This window comes from Esox lucius, chromosome 3 (genome assembly GCF_011004845.1).
Source record: "Esox lucius isolate fEsoLuc1 chromosome 3, fEsoLuc1.pri, whole genome shotgun sequence".
In the NCBI taxonomy this organism is placed as follows: domain Eukaryota; kingdom Metazoa; phylum Chordata; class Actinopteri; order Esociformes; family Esocidae; genus Esox; species Esox lucius.
In genome coordinates this window covers 16045284-16061156 of record NC_047571.1, presented here as the reverse complement: position 1 = coordinate 16061156, position 15873 = coordinate 16045284, and the positions used below count along the sequence as shown (strand labels likewise).

At 40.5% G+C, this 15873-nt stretch overlaps 1 protein-coding gene across 5 annotated transcripts in view; it reads left to right on the top strand.

Moving 5' to 3' along the window:
* The window catches only part of mylk4a (myosin light chain kinase family, member 4a), a 35554-nt gene extending 20140 nt beyond the window's left edge, over positions 1-15414 (top strand). For 3 of the 5 annotated variants that reach the window (XM_020045551.3, XM_020045550.3, XM_020045548.3), the window contains 14 exons: positions 3477-3638; positions 3772-3865; positions 4304-4796; positions 4994-5322; positions 5586-5691; positions 8087-8180; positions 9801-9910; positions 10133-10274; positions 10438-10508; positions 10648-10776; positions 11363-11515; positions 11640-11718; positions 13170-13227; positions 13506-15414. In XM_020045551.3, the coding sequence (XP_019901110.2) occupies positions 3477-3638; positions 3772-3865; positions 4304-4796; positions 4994-5322; positions 5586-5691; positions 8087-8180; positions 9801-9910; positions 10133-10274; positions 10438-10508; positions 10648-10776; positions 11363-11515; positions 11640-11718; positions 13170-13226 (2019 nt within the window). In that variant the 3' untranslated portion in view covers position 13227; positions 13506-15414. The remainder of the gene's footprint in view (positions 1-3476; positions 3639-3771; positions 3866-4303; positions 4797-4993; positions 5323-5585; positions 5692-8086; positions 8181-9800; positions 9911-10132; positions 10275-10437; positions 10509-10647; positions 10777-11362; positions 11516-11639; positions 11719-13169; positions 13228-13505) is intronic. The other 2 variants (XM_020045549.3, XM_010885276.4) reach the window with 2 other exon arrangements.
* The last annotated feature ends 459 nt before the right edge of the window (positions 15415-15873 follow it).

The following is a 15873-nucleotide window of genomic DNA, read 5'->3' as shown; positions in this document are numbered from 1 at the left end:
CGCAACTGCCATGTGATTGGTTGATTAGATAATTGCATTGATGAGAAATTTAACAGGTGTTCCTAATAATCCTTTAGGTGAGTGTATATGCCTATATGTATTAGAAGAAGGCATGTGATTCAATTTGAGATAGAACTGGTTAATAAGGACTTTCTTGATCGAAGGAATGTAACTAGAAGCATTTGGTTGACTACATTTGGTACTGGAGTCAACCGAATAGTATAAAGAAAGAGAGGAATTTAACTCATTGTGGCATCTCTGGTGTACTGGCTAAGTAATAGAAGCACAATGAGTAGCACCTATTTGTGTAAAAAACTAAGTAGGCTTAAGTTGTAGTCACTTCCATTCAACTACAACAAGCTCTTTTTAAGTAGTTTTTTCCAGTTTAAAAAGGAGTAACACACTGAGAGTGGATTTAAACATACACAGAAGGTCAGTGGTCACTGCTGGTTGGCCTTAAGCCGGTACCCCATAGCCAGTTATCATCACTCCCTCTCAGGCATGAGGTTGTATGTCAGTCTGGTACTGTATCTGTTTTCGTGCCCAGGGTTTATCCATTACTTGCTAATGTGGATGGTGAATGAGATACAGTGTAGTGTAAATTATTTTACATTTGATGATGCAGAATGGACATTCTAGGAAATAAGCTGTAAATTGGTATAGGTATTTGATAATTTTTTCATACACACATTTGGTTAGTTGGTTAGCTACGTTTCCTCCTATTTCAAAATACGAAACATACTTAACATTTTTAGCTTTGAGGTTAGAAACTAAACAGCAACTCAGGAATTCCACAAGTCAAGACAGCATACATACGTCTTATATACATCAAGACAGCATACATACTAGTCGTTGGCTAGTGTATGACTAAGATCGCCAGAAATCCTTTTTGTTTACAGAGCACTTGTGAGGTGGATTCTCTGGTTGGTATCCTTTACCTAAAAGGTGAGAGAATTCTGTCTTTCATTTATTTGTCACCTAAGATTGTCACAGCCAACCTTAGATTTGTCCTTCACGGCGAAACACTGCTGTCTCTGTGGAAAACTGTCCTCAAAATATCTCTTCTGCCTTACTACTGAGGAGTACACACCTGACTTACAGCAACACTTGAGAACACTTTTATATGCTCATAAAAGGACTGGAGCATTTACACTAGAGCTATTGAGTCCCTCCAGTCACAAGTCTCTTTGAGAAGACATGTTTGGTGGGTTGCGAGCAATTTTTCCACTCAGGGTCAGTATTGCATTCCATCACTCACTGTGACAAGTGATAAGCTATAAATTCACAGCCTCGCACATACACAACTGACAATTCATCTGCTGTGGGCAATCAGCCTCAGGCTTTGACTTTTAGTTTGTCTTAATAAAGTATCAGGGTGCTAACCTGAATATAACAACTGCTTGGGCAAGACTATGTGTTGACAGTTACTTCAATGTCACCTTTTTTTCATGTTTAAAAATTACATTGTAATTCATTTGATTAAATCAACTTCAAAGTGTTTTAATTGTTCATACTGTCAAAATGTCAATATTGATGTGTGACCTACCCTAACCACCTCTCACTGCACCTCCCTACCCCCTAACCACCCCTCACTGCACCTCCCTACCCCTCTAACCACCTCTCACTGCACCTCCCTACCCCTCTAACCACCTCTCACTGCACCTCCCTACTTCCCTAACCACCTCTCACTGCACCTCCATACCCCCCTAACCACCCCTCACTGCACCTCCCTACACCCTTTAACCACCCCACACCGCACCTCCCTACCCCTCTAACCACCCCGCACCTCCCTACCCCCCTAACCCCCCCTCACCGCACCTCCCTACCCCCCTAACCACCCCTCACCGCACCTCCCTACCCCCCTAGCCACTCCTCACCGCACCTCCCTACCCCCCTAACCACCTCTCTCTGCACCTCCCTACCCCCTAACCACCCCTCACTGCACCTCCCTACCTTGATTTTTTTTGACCACAGAACACTTTTCCGCTTTGCCACAGTCCATTTTTAATGATCCTTGGCCCAGAAAAAATGCCTGTGCATCTGGATCCTGTTTAGATACGGCTTCTTTTTTGACCTACAGAGTTTTAGCCGGCAACGGCGAATGGCACGGTGGATTGTGTTCACCGACAGTGTTTTCTGGAAGTATTCCTAAGCCCATGTTGTGATTTCCATTACAGTATCATTCCTGTATGTGATGCAGTGCCGTCTGAGGGCCCGGAAATCACGAGCATCCAGTATGGTTTTCCGGCCTTGACCCTTACGCACAGAGATTGTTCCAGATTCTCTGAATCTTTGGATGATATTATGCACTGTAGATGATGATAACTTCAAACTCTTTGCAATTTTTCTCTGAGAAACTCCTTTCTGATATTGCTCCACTATTTTTCGCCGCAGCATTGGGGGAATTGGTGATCCTCTGCCCATCTTGACTTCTGAGAGACAATGCCACTCTGAGAGGCTCTTTTTATACCCAATCATGTTGCCAATTGACATGATAAGTTGCAAATTGGTCCTCCAGCTGTTCCTTATCTGTACATTTAACTTTTCCTGCCTCTTATTGCTAGCTGTCCCAACTTTTTTGGAATGTGTAGCTCTCATGAAATCCAAAATGAGCCAATATTTGGCATGGCATTACAAAATGTCTCACTTTCAACATTCGATATGTTATCTATATTCTATTGTGAATTAAATATACGTTTATGAGATTTGTAAATTATTCCATTTCTTTTTTACTCACAATTTGTACAGTGTCCCAACTTTTTTGGAATCGGGTTTGTACACCAAACTCATCTCTTATTATAATTCAAGCATTGCACCCAATCCATAGATAGGCCTAGCTAACTACACCACATCATCAGCATTATCGGACCAAGGCCATTAACACTACCGCACAGTTTCTGGAAAATGTATATTCGTACATTTCTGTTTATTGGTCAAAAACACTCCACATAACAGCCATGGAGCTCTCCTATCTGGTCTGTTCAGGTGCTTATGGCCCCGCTGGTTTAAGAAATAAAAATACATCTGATTATCTTTCAGACATTATTTCTAAAGTTAACTCACTATCAATATTCCACCACAATTGGTAAACACATGCCCTTTTGATGGCCCTGTTGCGGGGTACACGATTACGTAACCAAAAAATAGGCATTGATGTTTTTTCATTAGATTTATTGTTTTTGACCACTTTGTTGGTAAAACTCTTATGTTTTATACTTATTCAGACAGAAAACATCATCTGTCAAATTGTGTACATGTGCATAGGTAGAGTCTCCAAGTCACGGATCTGGATCCGGAGGTCAGGAGGCACAAATTAAACACTGCTCCCCTAACCCCTACTCCCAACCACCCCTTGCTGTACCCCCTCTCCTTTCACCTTACCTCCCTACCCTATCTAACAGTGTCCTTATCCCTCATTGTTGCTTACCAGTCACCCTGTCCAACTAGCCGTGCCGTGTTGTCTGTCTCCCTAACAGAAAACTACCTCTGCTAAAGCCAGTAAAGGGACTCAAGGGTTGATAAGCCCTGCATGTGAACCCAGACCCAGCAGCACCCCGGAGACCACTCACAGTAACATCACAGCAAAAGTCCACGGACCAAAACATTTGCTTGCATCCCGCAGATTCTGTGTAAACTTTGTGTGTTAAATGTCTCACAATGCAGTACCTTATTTTAATTATGTTATGGTAGTAATGCAATTTTTAAGTATGTTGAAATACAGACCAAGTAGAGATATTGGTGGTTTTATCTCTCATTCTTTCCTTCCTTTAGCTGAAAGACCACAAGGGAAAGGAGGGGAAGGAGAAGTCTCGTCTGAACCCCAAGGGTCCGAAAACACAGAAGAAGAAGCCCCCAGACACAGCAGGTGCTAACATCACAGCACATTCAAATGTGTCAACAATAGCCAACAGCCATACATAAGACTCAGTGACCTTTACCAGTCAAAACAACCTAACTCACACATAGCAGCACACAAAACATGTAAGAGGTAACATGTAAGATGTAAACACGTGTTCTGAAGGCTTATAGTGGGAGAGGAAGATAGCGTTCTTTGAATGATACTATCTTGGAGCCACACAAAAGGGAAACTGGTAAGTCCCAGCAGGCTTCCTGTCCATGACACAGAAACATCAAAGAGATCAAAGGGTTAGACTAACACTTCAAACAGCCACCTGTATTGACATTCTGAGATATTGTGCTATCATCTGATTTCAAGTTACCAACACGACTATATTCATGCTTGTGGGACAATTAATTTTACTTTAACTGTATCCCCTCTGCTGTCCTGTTGGTCCCTCTGCAGATTCACTGAAGAAGCAGGCATTACTGCAGGGGAAGGTTCAGAACCTAAACAGGGAGAATGCAGAGAGATCATCTTCTGGTCAACTGCAGCTCACCACTGAGGACCTGGAAGCTGGATCTGGTGGGGCCTCAGAGGAGTCAGGGTCAACGCAGGCCTTGGACTTCATCCTTGAGGGCCCCGAGGCCCACATTGCCAATGAAGAGTTATTGTCTGATGAACAAGAGAGGGGAGCAGCCGAAGATGAATTTAAAGTGGAGAAGATGACGGAAGAGGAGGCTATAAAGGAGAAAGAAGAGCCTTTCAGTAATTCCAAGGAGGTAGATCATGAGGAGCAGTTGAAAATCACTGAAGATGGAGGAGTGCTAGAGAGCGAGGGGGAGAAAGAGGAGGACACTCTAGACTCATCAGAAGCTGATGACATGTCAGTTAAGGATCTCCCTCCTCTCCCTCCCTCCCCAGAAGCTCCAGGGGAGACAGGCTTCCTTTTAGACAGGTACAGTTTCTCCTCCACCCTCCATAATCTCTTGCTCTTTAATTTATTAGATATATAGTTCTTTCTCTTCCATTTGTTCTTTCTTTTTGTCTGTGTCTTTCTCTCTACTTCTGTAGCATTCACTGTCCAGCTGATTCTTCTCTTTCACATGCGCACATTCTACATAGTTTTCAAAAACTAAAATATGTCTGTCCCAGTTTTGAAGATCACAACAAAAGTGGCCCCTCTCCATCTCTGGAGGAAACAGAAAATGACCAGGTGAAAGAGAGCAACACCACCAGTAAGCGTAGGGTGACGGAGGAAGACCTGAAAGTTGAGGACCACAAGAAGAGTCGAGTAGAAGGAGGAGAAGAAGAGGTGGAAGGAAAGGAAGAGAAAGAGATGCCAGAGGATGAGGATGAGAAACGGGGCATCATCAAAGTAGACCGAGTGGATATCTGTGTGGAGCTGAAAGAAAAGCTGGGCAAAGAGACGCTGTGTATGGTTGCAGAAGATACACAGTCTACTGGGGAACAGTTCTTCATTGGTGAGGAACCATCCTTATTGGGAGGAATCCTAACAAAACACCTCTATGAATCACATGACTTAAGTCTGTCACACTAAGATACAGTACCAGTAAAAAGTTTGGATACACTTATCACTTCATAACCAACATTGTATCTCCCTTCACATGTTTACCACAGCATGTTAGCATGCACTGGGGGATGTCTTGATTATGAAATAAGATGTAAATCTTAATGAAACTTACCTAGTTACATTTTTTATTTAATCTCCCTAATCTCTCTAAAGACAAAAGCCCTCCTCCTCCAGCTCCATTCAACCATCGGATAGTGTCGGCCAAACCCAACCAGATCAACAACTTCTACACCATCAACAGAACTGAGGTTCTAGGAGGGTAAGTGCTCCTTTCCTGTTTCTAATGATACGTGAAGGTAAAGATGTGTTCTACTGTTGAACTTCAAATGAAAGAAAACATACACTGACCAGCCATAACATTACGACCACTGAGAGGTGAAGTGAATAACACTGATAATCTCGTTTTCATGGCACATGTCAGTGGGTGGGATATATTAGGCAGCAGGTGAACATTCTGTTGTCAAAGTTGATGAAAAATGGCCAAGCGTAAGGATCTGAGCGACTTTGACAAGGGCCAAATTGTGATGGCTAGACGACTGGGTCAGAGCAGCCCTTGTGGGGTGTTCCCAGTCTGCCGTGGTCAGTACCTATCAAAAGTGGTCAAAGGAAGAAAAAGCAGTGAACCTGCAATAGGGTCATAGGCTCATTGGCTTTTTGATGAATGTAGGGAGCAAAGGCTGGCCTGTGTGGTCCGATCCAACAGACTACTGTAGCTGATATTGCTGAAAAAGTTATTGCTGGTACAGATAGAAAGGTGTCAGAACACAATGCATCGCAGTTTGTTGCGTATGGGGCTGCGTAGCCACAGACTAGTCAGGGTGCCCATGCTGACCCCTGTGACCACTGCCGAAAGCGCCTGCAATGGGCACATGAGCATCAGAGCTGGACCACGGAGTCTGATGAATCACGTTTTCTTTTACATCACGTGGAGGGCTCGGTGCGTGTGCATCACTTACCTGGAGAAGACATGGCACCAGGATGCACTTTGTGTTGCTGGTTGAGTGTGTTTTGAATTGTGAATAAATCACTGACAGTGTCACCAACAAAGCACCCCCACACCATCACATCTCCTTCTCCATGCTTCATGGTGTTAAACACACGTGTTGATCATCCATTCACCCACTCTGCGTCTCACAAAGACATGTGATTGGAACCAAAAATCTAAAACTTGGACTCATCAGACCAAAGGATTTCTACAGGTGTAATTTACATTTAATTAGTTTCTTGGCCCAAGCAAGTCTCTTCTTCTTGGTGTCTCTTCTTCATTAGTGGTTTATTTTCAACAATTCGACCATAAAACCCTGATTCTCTTCTGAACAGTTGATGTGGAGATGTTGAGATTCATTTATCTGTGCTGCAATCTGAGGTAAAAAAAAGTTTAGGCCTGTAACTCAAATTAACTGATCCTCCGCAGCAGAGCTAACTCTGGGTCTCTCTGTGGTGGTCCTCATGAAAGCCAGTTTCATCATAGCGCTTAATGGTTTTTGCACAATTTCAGTTCTTTATATTCTCTAGATTGACTGACCTTCATGTCTTAAAGTAATGATGGATTGTTGATTCTTTATGCATATTTGAGCTGTTCTTGCCATAATATGAAATACTTCTTTACAGACATGATTACGGTCTTCAGTATACAGTACCAACCATATCTTGTCACAACACAACTGGTTGGCTCAAACTTATTAAGAAGGAAATTCCACAAGATAAATGAGCTTTTAATAAGGCATACCTGTTATTTGAAATGCATTCCAGGATTACTACCTCGTGAGGTTGGTTGAGGGAATACAAATAGTGTGCAAAGCAATTACCAATGCAAAGAATCTACGATATGAAATGTATTTTGATCTGTGAATTTTTTTTTGTGTTATTTCATAGTTTCAATGTCTTAACTACTATTCTTCAATGTGGAAAATAGTTAAATTAAAGAAATACAGTTGAATGAGTAGGTGTGTACAAATGTTTGACTAGTACAGTATATCTGTGGTCAGTAACAGGAAGTGTAAGGTTCTAAATAGTTACATAAATGTGTTCTTTAGGTCAGTTGTTCCTCTGAGACCACATATTATCAACTCCACTCCATCACACTTCGCTCACTATCATAATGAATTATGATACATTTGTCAGTTAGTCAATTCTCCACAATTCTTTTGGGAACAGAACCCTTGGAACCAACCGTATCTGACCTTAATCATACTCTGAATGACAGAGAGAAGTTCTCAGTAAGGTTTTGTTACTCCCCTCCTCTTCTACTCTTGCCTGGTTCATTTCTCCAGACTAAGGGCAGTTATTTTTACTTAAGACCTTTTGGGTATGTGAAACCATACCCAAAGTGCCAGCTGGTAGCTAATCGCTATGTGTTCATTCAAATCTTTAAAGACAAGCACCATGCTGTCAATAAATTAAATTACACAGAACTATAAAATGCAAAACCTTCAGAATGTTATCACTTTCTTTTATTGGAACTGATTTTGTGTTGGAGGACATAATGATGAAATACTTAAGGTTGCTCAGGTTCTCAGCGTGAGATTCCCCTTCAGGGGATGCAGCACCTCAGTGAGCAACACGAAGCAAGTGTGATACGTTTGACAGATTATGGTGTAAATCAGAAAGTTATGCGGACAGGTGTAACTCATAAACATTTCCTACTCTCTTAGGGGTCGTTTTGGCCAAGTGCACAAATGCATGGAAAACTCCTCCGGTCTTACCCTGGCTGCCAAAATCATCAAAGCCCGGAGTGATAAAGAGAAGGTACAACATCTTAATGACAATGTACTTGGAATGACTATATGTATATGTAAATGGAAGACACTACACTTTTAGATTCCCTTTTTAGAAGGTGTTTGGTAACTTGCATAAACCTTAAAGTCCTTCAGAAATGTAAAACCCCATTTCCAAAAAAGTGGAAAATTTAATGAAGAATAGTACAAAGACAAAATACATTATTAAATGTTAAAACTGAGAAATGTTATTGTTTCTTTAAAAATAAATGGCCACTTTGAATTTGATGCCAGCTACATGTTTCAATAAGGCTGGGACAGGGGCAACAAAAGACTGGAAAAGTTGTCATGCAAAAATAAGAAATCTGTGGAGCATCTGACAACTAAACCGGTTAATTGGCAACATGCCAGTTACATGATTGGGTATAGAAATTGCATCCCAGAGCAGGTCCCAGAGCAGGTTCACCACTCCGTGAAAGACTGCGCGGGCAAACAGTGCAACAATATAAGATCTCATCATACATGGTACATCGTATCATTAAAAGATTCATAGAATCCGTAGAGAATCTCTGCAAGGGACAAGGCTGAAAACCAATGTTGGATGGCTGTGATTTTCAGGCCCTCAGATGGCACTGCGTTAAAAACAGACATGATTCTGTAGTGGAAATCAGGAACATGGGCTCAGGAACACTTCTGAAAACCATTGTCTGTAAACACACTTTGTTGCTGCATCCACAAATGCAAGTTAAAACTCTACCATGCAAAGAAGAAACCAGATATAAACAAGTTCCAGGGCCGCCGCTGCCTTCTCTGGGCCCAAGCCCATTTAAGATGGACTGAGGCAAAATGGAAAACTGCCCTGTGGTCTGATGTGAAATAATTTTTGGGAATCATGGATGCCGCATCCTCTGGACTAAAGAGGAGAGGGACCATCCGGCTTCTTATCAGTGCACAGTTCAGAAGCCAGAATCCATGATGGTATGGGGGTGCATCAGTGCACATGGCATGGGTGACTTGCACATCTGTGAAGGCACAATTAATGCTGAACAATACATACATGTTTTGGAGCAACATATGATGCCATCCAGACAAAAACATTTTTGTGAAGGTCTTGCTTATTTCAACAAGACAATGCCAAACCACATTCTGCACGTATTATAACAGCATGGTTCTGTAGCAAAAGAGTCTGGGTGCTAAACTGGCTTGCCTGAATTCTAGACCTTTCGCCCATTGTAAACATTTGGTACATTATGAAACAAAAATGTGACAAAGGAGACCGCGATCTGTTGTGCAGCTGAAATCCTATATAGAGCAAGAATGGAAAAACATTTCCCTTTCAAAACTACAGATTGTTCCCCTCAGTTCCCAAATGCTTACATAGTATTGTAAAAGGAAGAGGAGATGCCACACAGTGGTAAACATGCCCCTGTCCAAACTTTTTTGAAACGTGTTGCTGGCAAAAATGGGCATGTATTTTTCCAGTAACATTTCTCAGTTTCAACATTTGATGGGTTATCTTTGTACTATTTTCAATTAATTATAGGGATGAATGATTTGTAGGAGGAAAATAGATCCATACATTGCCTGCTAAATGCAAGTTTGCAGTACAACACATACCTTTTATTTTATGATTGGTGTATGTTTGGCATAGGAGATTGTCAAGAATGAGATTACAGTTATGAACCATCTGGACCATACCAACCTGATCCAGCTCTACGCCGCCTATGAGTCAAGGAACGACATTATCCTGGTCCTGGAATAGTATGTCCCTCCACATTATCAGCATTGTATTGAATCTTAACGTGATCAGCATTATATTTGTATTTTAATGTGATCAGCATTATATTGTATCTTAATGTGATCAGCATTATATTGTATCTTAATGTGATCAGCATTATATTGTATCTTCACGTCATCAGCATTATAATGTATCTTCAATGTGCACTTTGTAGAATACTGAAGTTGTTGGTTGTGTGGTCACAGTGTGGATGGAGGGGAGCTTTTTGACCGGATCATTGATGAGAACTACACACTTATGGAACTGGACACAGTCGTATTCATCAGGCAGATCTGTGAGGGCCTGCAGCACATGCATAAGATGTATATCCTCCATCTGGACCTAAAGGTAAATAAACACTAAGTAACTGACAGGGGCAACAGAGATAAAGGTTTTCATGTCAATTTACTGTATATGTGCTAACTACTGTCTGAAGACCCTGATTACACAACAATTGTATACTGATATTGTGTTTGTCCTGTATGATTTTCCTTTTTGTCGGGTTTTTCAGCCAGAGAATATTCTATGTGTGAGCAGAATCACAAATAAAGTCAAGATCATCGACTTTGGACTTGCCAGAATGTAGGTTTTAAATGTACATTAACCTGTTTAATTTAGATAACTTTAGATGCTGTTTCAATACATGTTGTTTCAATACATTAGAATATTGTGTTGAATTAATTGACACTTACTTATTCACAATGAACATTATTCATTCCAGATACAAGCCCAGGGAAAAGTTACGAGTGAATTTCGGCACCCCAGAGTTTCTGGCTCCCGAAGTTGTCAACTATGACTTTGTGTCATTCAACACTGACATGTGGAGCCTGGGAGTCATTACATATATGCTGTAAGCACACACACACAATGTACACACACCACACACACATCGTACCTAGGCCACACATACAATGTACGCACACCACACATACACACGCGCACACACACACACAGCATGCACTCACGAAAAACGTACACACATCACACACACATAACGTACTGTCCAGATCTACGGAGCTTCTGAATTTCGTTTCTGTCACCTCACACACAGGAAGTCAGTGGCGTATGATCCATTACATTTGTGAATAATATCTTACAGCCAATGGAAACAAAGTTGCAAGTTCATTGTGAGCACCAAACTAGACCAGAGATAGGAAGTAGATACAAATAACCTGTCCTGAACAAACTGAAAAGCGTAGCAAATGTGAATTCTATGATTTAATATTATCGTCAGGTTCTTTTCTTCTTATAATATCATTTTGAATCCAGTCAGTATTTCACTTCTTATGCCTCCGCTCTGAGATCCGTGTCCACCATGCTTTATCCAAATCGTGGTTCAACAGTCAACCACATGATGTTGTATCGGACCTCGGATGATTGGATTTTGGTACATACAACTGAACACACACAAATCACACTAAACACTCTTTCCACAGTCTCAGCGGTCTGTGTCCCTTCCTTGGTGATGATGACAATGAGACTATGAACAATATCCTAGCCTGCCGGTGGAACTTTGAAGAGGCTGAATTTACAGACATCTCAGAGGAGGCCAGAGATTTCATCTCCAAACTACTCGTCGTCAATAAAAAGTAATCATCTGAAAGATTCTACAGTATATTGCCCAATATAGAATATTGAATATAGAATATGGGGAATTTCAGAGATTTTCAGAGAGTTATCTCAAAGCGCCTGTTTGTGTATGTTATTTTGCAGTTGGAGGATGGGTGCCTCTGAAGCCTTGAGACATTCTTGGTTGTCTGACCCAGTCCTCCATCACCGTCTTCATGAAAAGGTAAAAGATGTCCACAGCCGCTTTTAGGGAGAATAATATGATATCACAGCTTTTATGCTCTTACAACTACAGTGGGGAGAACAAGTATTTGATACAATGCCGATTTTGCAGGTTTTCCCACTTACAAAGCATGTAGAAGTCTGTAATTTTTATCATAGGTACTCTTCAACTGTGAGTGACATAATCTAAAACAATTGTATTATATGATTTTTTAAGTATTTTATTTGCATTTTATTGCATGACATAAGTATTTGGTACATTAGAAAAGCAGAACTCAATATTTGGTACAGAAACCTTTGTTTGCAATTACAGAGATCATACGTTTCCTGTAGTTCTTGACCATGTTTGAACACACTGCAGCAGGGATTTTAGCCCACTCCTCAAGTCCACGACCCATCTTCAATGCTCTAACTCAGGGAAGGAGGTTGTTGGACAAGATCTCGAGATACACGGCCCCATCCATCCTCCCCTCAATATGGTGCATTCGTCCTGTCCCCTTTGGTGTTCTTGGGGTTGTACTCATCCTTCTTTTTCCTCCAAACACGGCAAGTGGAGTTTAGACCAAAAAGCTCTATTTTTGTCTCATCAGACCACATGACCTTCTCCCATTCCTCCTCTGGATCATCCAGATGGTTATTGGCAAGATACAGACGGGCCTGGACATGCGCTGGCTTGAGCAGGGGCACCTTGCGTGTGCTGCAGGATGACGGCGTAGTGTGTTACTAATGGTTTTCTTTGAGACTATGGTCCCAGCTCTCTTCAGGTCATTGACCAGGTCCTGCCGTGTAGTTCTGGGGTGATCCCTCACCTTCCTCATGATCATTGATGCCCCACGAGGTGAGATCTTGCATGGAGCCCCAGACCGAGGGAGATTGACCATCATCTTGAACATCTTCCATTTTCGAATAATTGCGCCAACAGTTGTTGTCTTCTCACCAAGCTGCTTGCCTATTGTCCTGTAGCCCATCCCAGCCTTATGCATGTCTACAATTTTATCCCTGATGTCCTTACACAGCTCTCTGATCTTGGCCATTGTGGAGAGGTTAGAGTCTGTTTGATTGAGTGTGTGGGCAGGTGTCTTTTATACAGGTAACGAGTTCAAACAGGTGCAGTTAATGCAGGTAATGAGTGGAGAACAGGAGGGCTTCTTAAAGAAATAATAATTAATGCAAATTAATTATAAAAAAATTCTGTCTCTCACAGTTGAAGTGTACCTATGATAAAAATTACAGACCTCTACATGCTTTGTAAGTAGGAAAACCTGCTAAATCGGCAGTGTATCAAATACTTGTTCTCCCCACTGTATAGAGAAACTATAATGGGATGTAATTTTATACTAGAGATCGAGTTAGAGACAAGCACTAATTGGTTACTCTGAAAGTTTCATTATTCTTTTGCTTTTTATTGTTCAGTTATGGACTTGACTTGGGTTTTTCCTCTGCATTTTACAGAAAAACATGTGTAACCGCTCACGCCGGTCTTCATGTGCACCTATCACGGACAGTTGAGGTCAGTTTACCTGCCTTGGTTTGCCAGCAATGGACACATATGTGCCTGAGTTTGACCTTTAATGAAAATACCACATAAAGTCAAAGGGAATGATTTTCCCAAAATGCAGTTATTGTATCTCATGTGAGGAGTAGCTACTTCCTAGAGACCACCAGGGGGAGGCATTTTCTCAATATTTGTTAACAACGACAGTAAGCAAGTTAAGTCAGCGTGTTATAGCCCAGAAAGGTTGACCTTGCTGAAACTGAACTGCTTTCCATCTGTTCCATTTTGAGCAGCATGAAGACTTGACGGCGCCAGCTGTGGCCACTTGGACCAAGCCTGCCTTATATCAGCTGTATATCTAGCGGAGCTTACCTGTGTAAACACCTGCAGAACTACACCTGTAGATCTATTAGAGCTTAACCGTCTGTAAGATTTAGACCTGTTGGAACCTTCCTGTCTGTAAAGTTTAGATCTATTGGAGCTTAACGGTCTGTAAGGGTTAGACCTGTTGGAACTTTCCTGTCTGTAAAGTTTAGATCTATTGGAGCTTAACGGTCCGTAAGGGTTAGACCTGTTGGAACTTTCCTGTCTGTAAAGTTTAGATCTATTGGAGCTTAACGGTCTGTAAGATTTAGACCTGTTGGAATTTTCCTGTCTGTAAAGTTTAGATCTTTTGGAGTGTAACCGTCTGTTAGATTTAGACCTGTTGGAGCTTAATGGTCTGTAAGATTTAGACCTTTTGGAGCTTAACTGTGTAAGATTTAGACCTTTTAGAGCTTAACTGTCTGTAAGATTTAGACCTTTTGGAACTTTACTGTGTGTAAGATATAAACCTGTTGTAGAATCACTGGAGTTTACTACTTTAACATTTGTAAAACCTCAGCCTGTAATAGTACACTTTTTTTTTTTTGGAGCTAACCTGTCTGTAGTATAACTATCAGAGCTGTGTGATGGATGGACAATACATGTTTCTAGGTATAAGTCAACAATTAGGCAAAGTTAATTGACTGTCATACCTTTAGTCAAGTACTGTGAAAGTACTCTTCCCTGGAGGGTGTAATGAAACCTGTTATGCTACATACTATGTTAATCATCTACATAACATAGTATGACACCAAAACACTAAAACTTGGTTTAATTTGGTCAGGAAACTAGATTCTTGAAAGTGTTTAGCTTCCTACTCACACAGCTTCACTGTTCTGTCATGAGGGAATCTATTTTGACTTGCTCTATTTCCGTATCAGTTATTCACAATGCACCTCAAGGTTTATGCTGTGATGTGACACTGTCGCTGCTGTCTTGTTCATTTTGTTTTGAAGAGTTCCATATTCAGTACTGTACCCCACCTTTCCTCTGGCTGTGTGTGTATGTAAACCGAGGGATTCCTCCCGTTTTAACTTGACTGATCAACAAATGTTGTGTTTGTAGATAGTTTTTTTTTTTTGTATTTGTTGTAAATATTATAGTACATAGTTATAGCATATAGAGATCAAATTATTGAGCTGCATTTGGGATTAACAAACTGTAGCACAGCCTAACTGGGTATTTTTGTAGCGGCGCATGCTCTTGAATGTGACGTGCTGAATCTTTGGAAAGCTGTGGATTAAATACACAAAAAAGGTAGTTCCGCCGCCACTGTGATTTCTAAAATATGATGTTTGCTTAAACCCTTGAATGCAGACTTATATTAATATTTAACAGTTTTTCAGTGGCATTAGTCTGAGAAGGCATGGTTTATCCTGTTTTTACTTTCTTAACATTCAGTTGGTTGTTTTCAATAGTTATATTGTATGTTTCATAAAGCAGTGTTTTTTTCTTAAAACAGACGGTAAAGATTGTTCACAAAAAATGTTAACAAGGTGATTGGCTAAGTAAAGTAAAAATGAACTCATAAAATCAAAGTCTGCATCTAAGGGTTGAGTTCATCATACACACACTCACGAAAAGCCTACTTTCAAACAAGGTTATTAATACTGCAAATGTTATCTATATGTGTATCTTCATTATATTCTGTATGTGCACTTTATTGTTATTTATTAAAATCAGATTCATTCATCATCTAGCTAATTCTAGCATTGAAGGACAAATACTTTGTTGAAAGTTTTATGTTTTTATGCCTGTAGTTGTCTATTAATGGTTTATTCAACTTTGTGTGTATGAAAAAAAATATTTTTACTTTATATTAAAATATTCCAAGTCTTATTAGTATCGTCTTTTTTTTAATTTGGAAACATTTATGAAATATTAAGAATTATGTTTGGATTTTTGGTGTTGTATCTAACGAAAGCATGATTTTGCTTGCATGTGCTCAGTAAAACCTATATTGTAAATGCGTGACACTTTATATTACATTTTAGTCATTTACCCAGCACATGCCAGATTGATAACACGATCAGTATTTCCACTTCATAGGACTGTGCTTTAATGTTTGGATATTGTTGTTTTTCTTTTTCCTTTTTTTGCTGTCTGCAGGCTATCATATTTACAATTAAATAAAAAAGTTGACTTCCATATTGGCTATTGGAAAGTATGTAACATTCTATTAAAATAAAGCTTTTAAATTTTTATCCTTTTCATGTTAGGGTCCTTTTACATTGATCATCATTGTTTTGAAAGACAGTGTAGAAACGATTGGGCTCTGTTTGAAGTAATGGTGTGGAA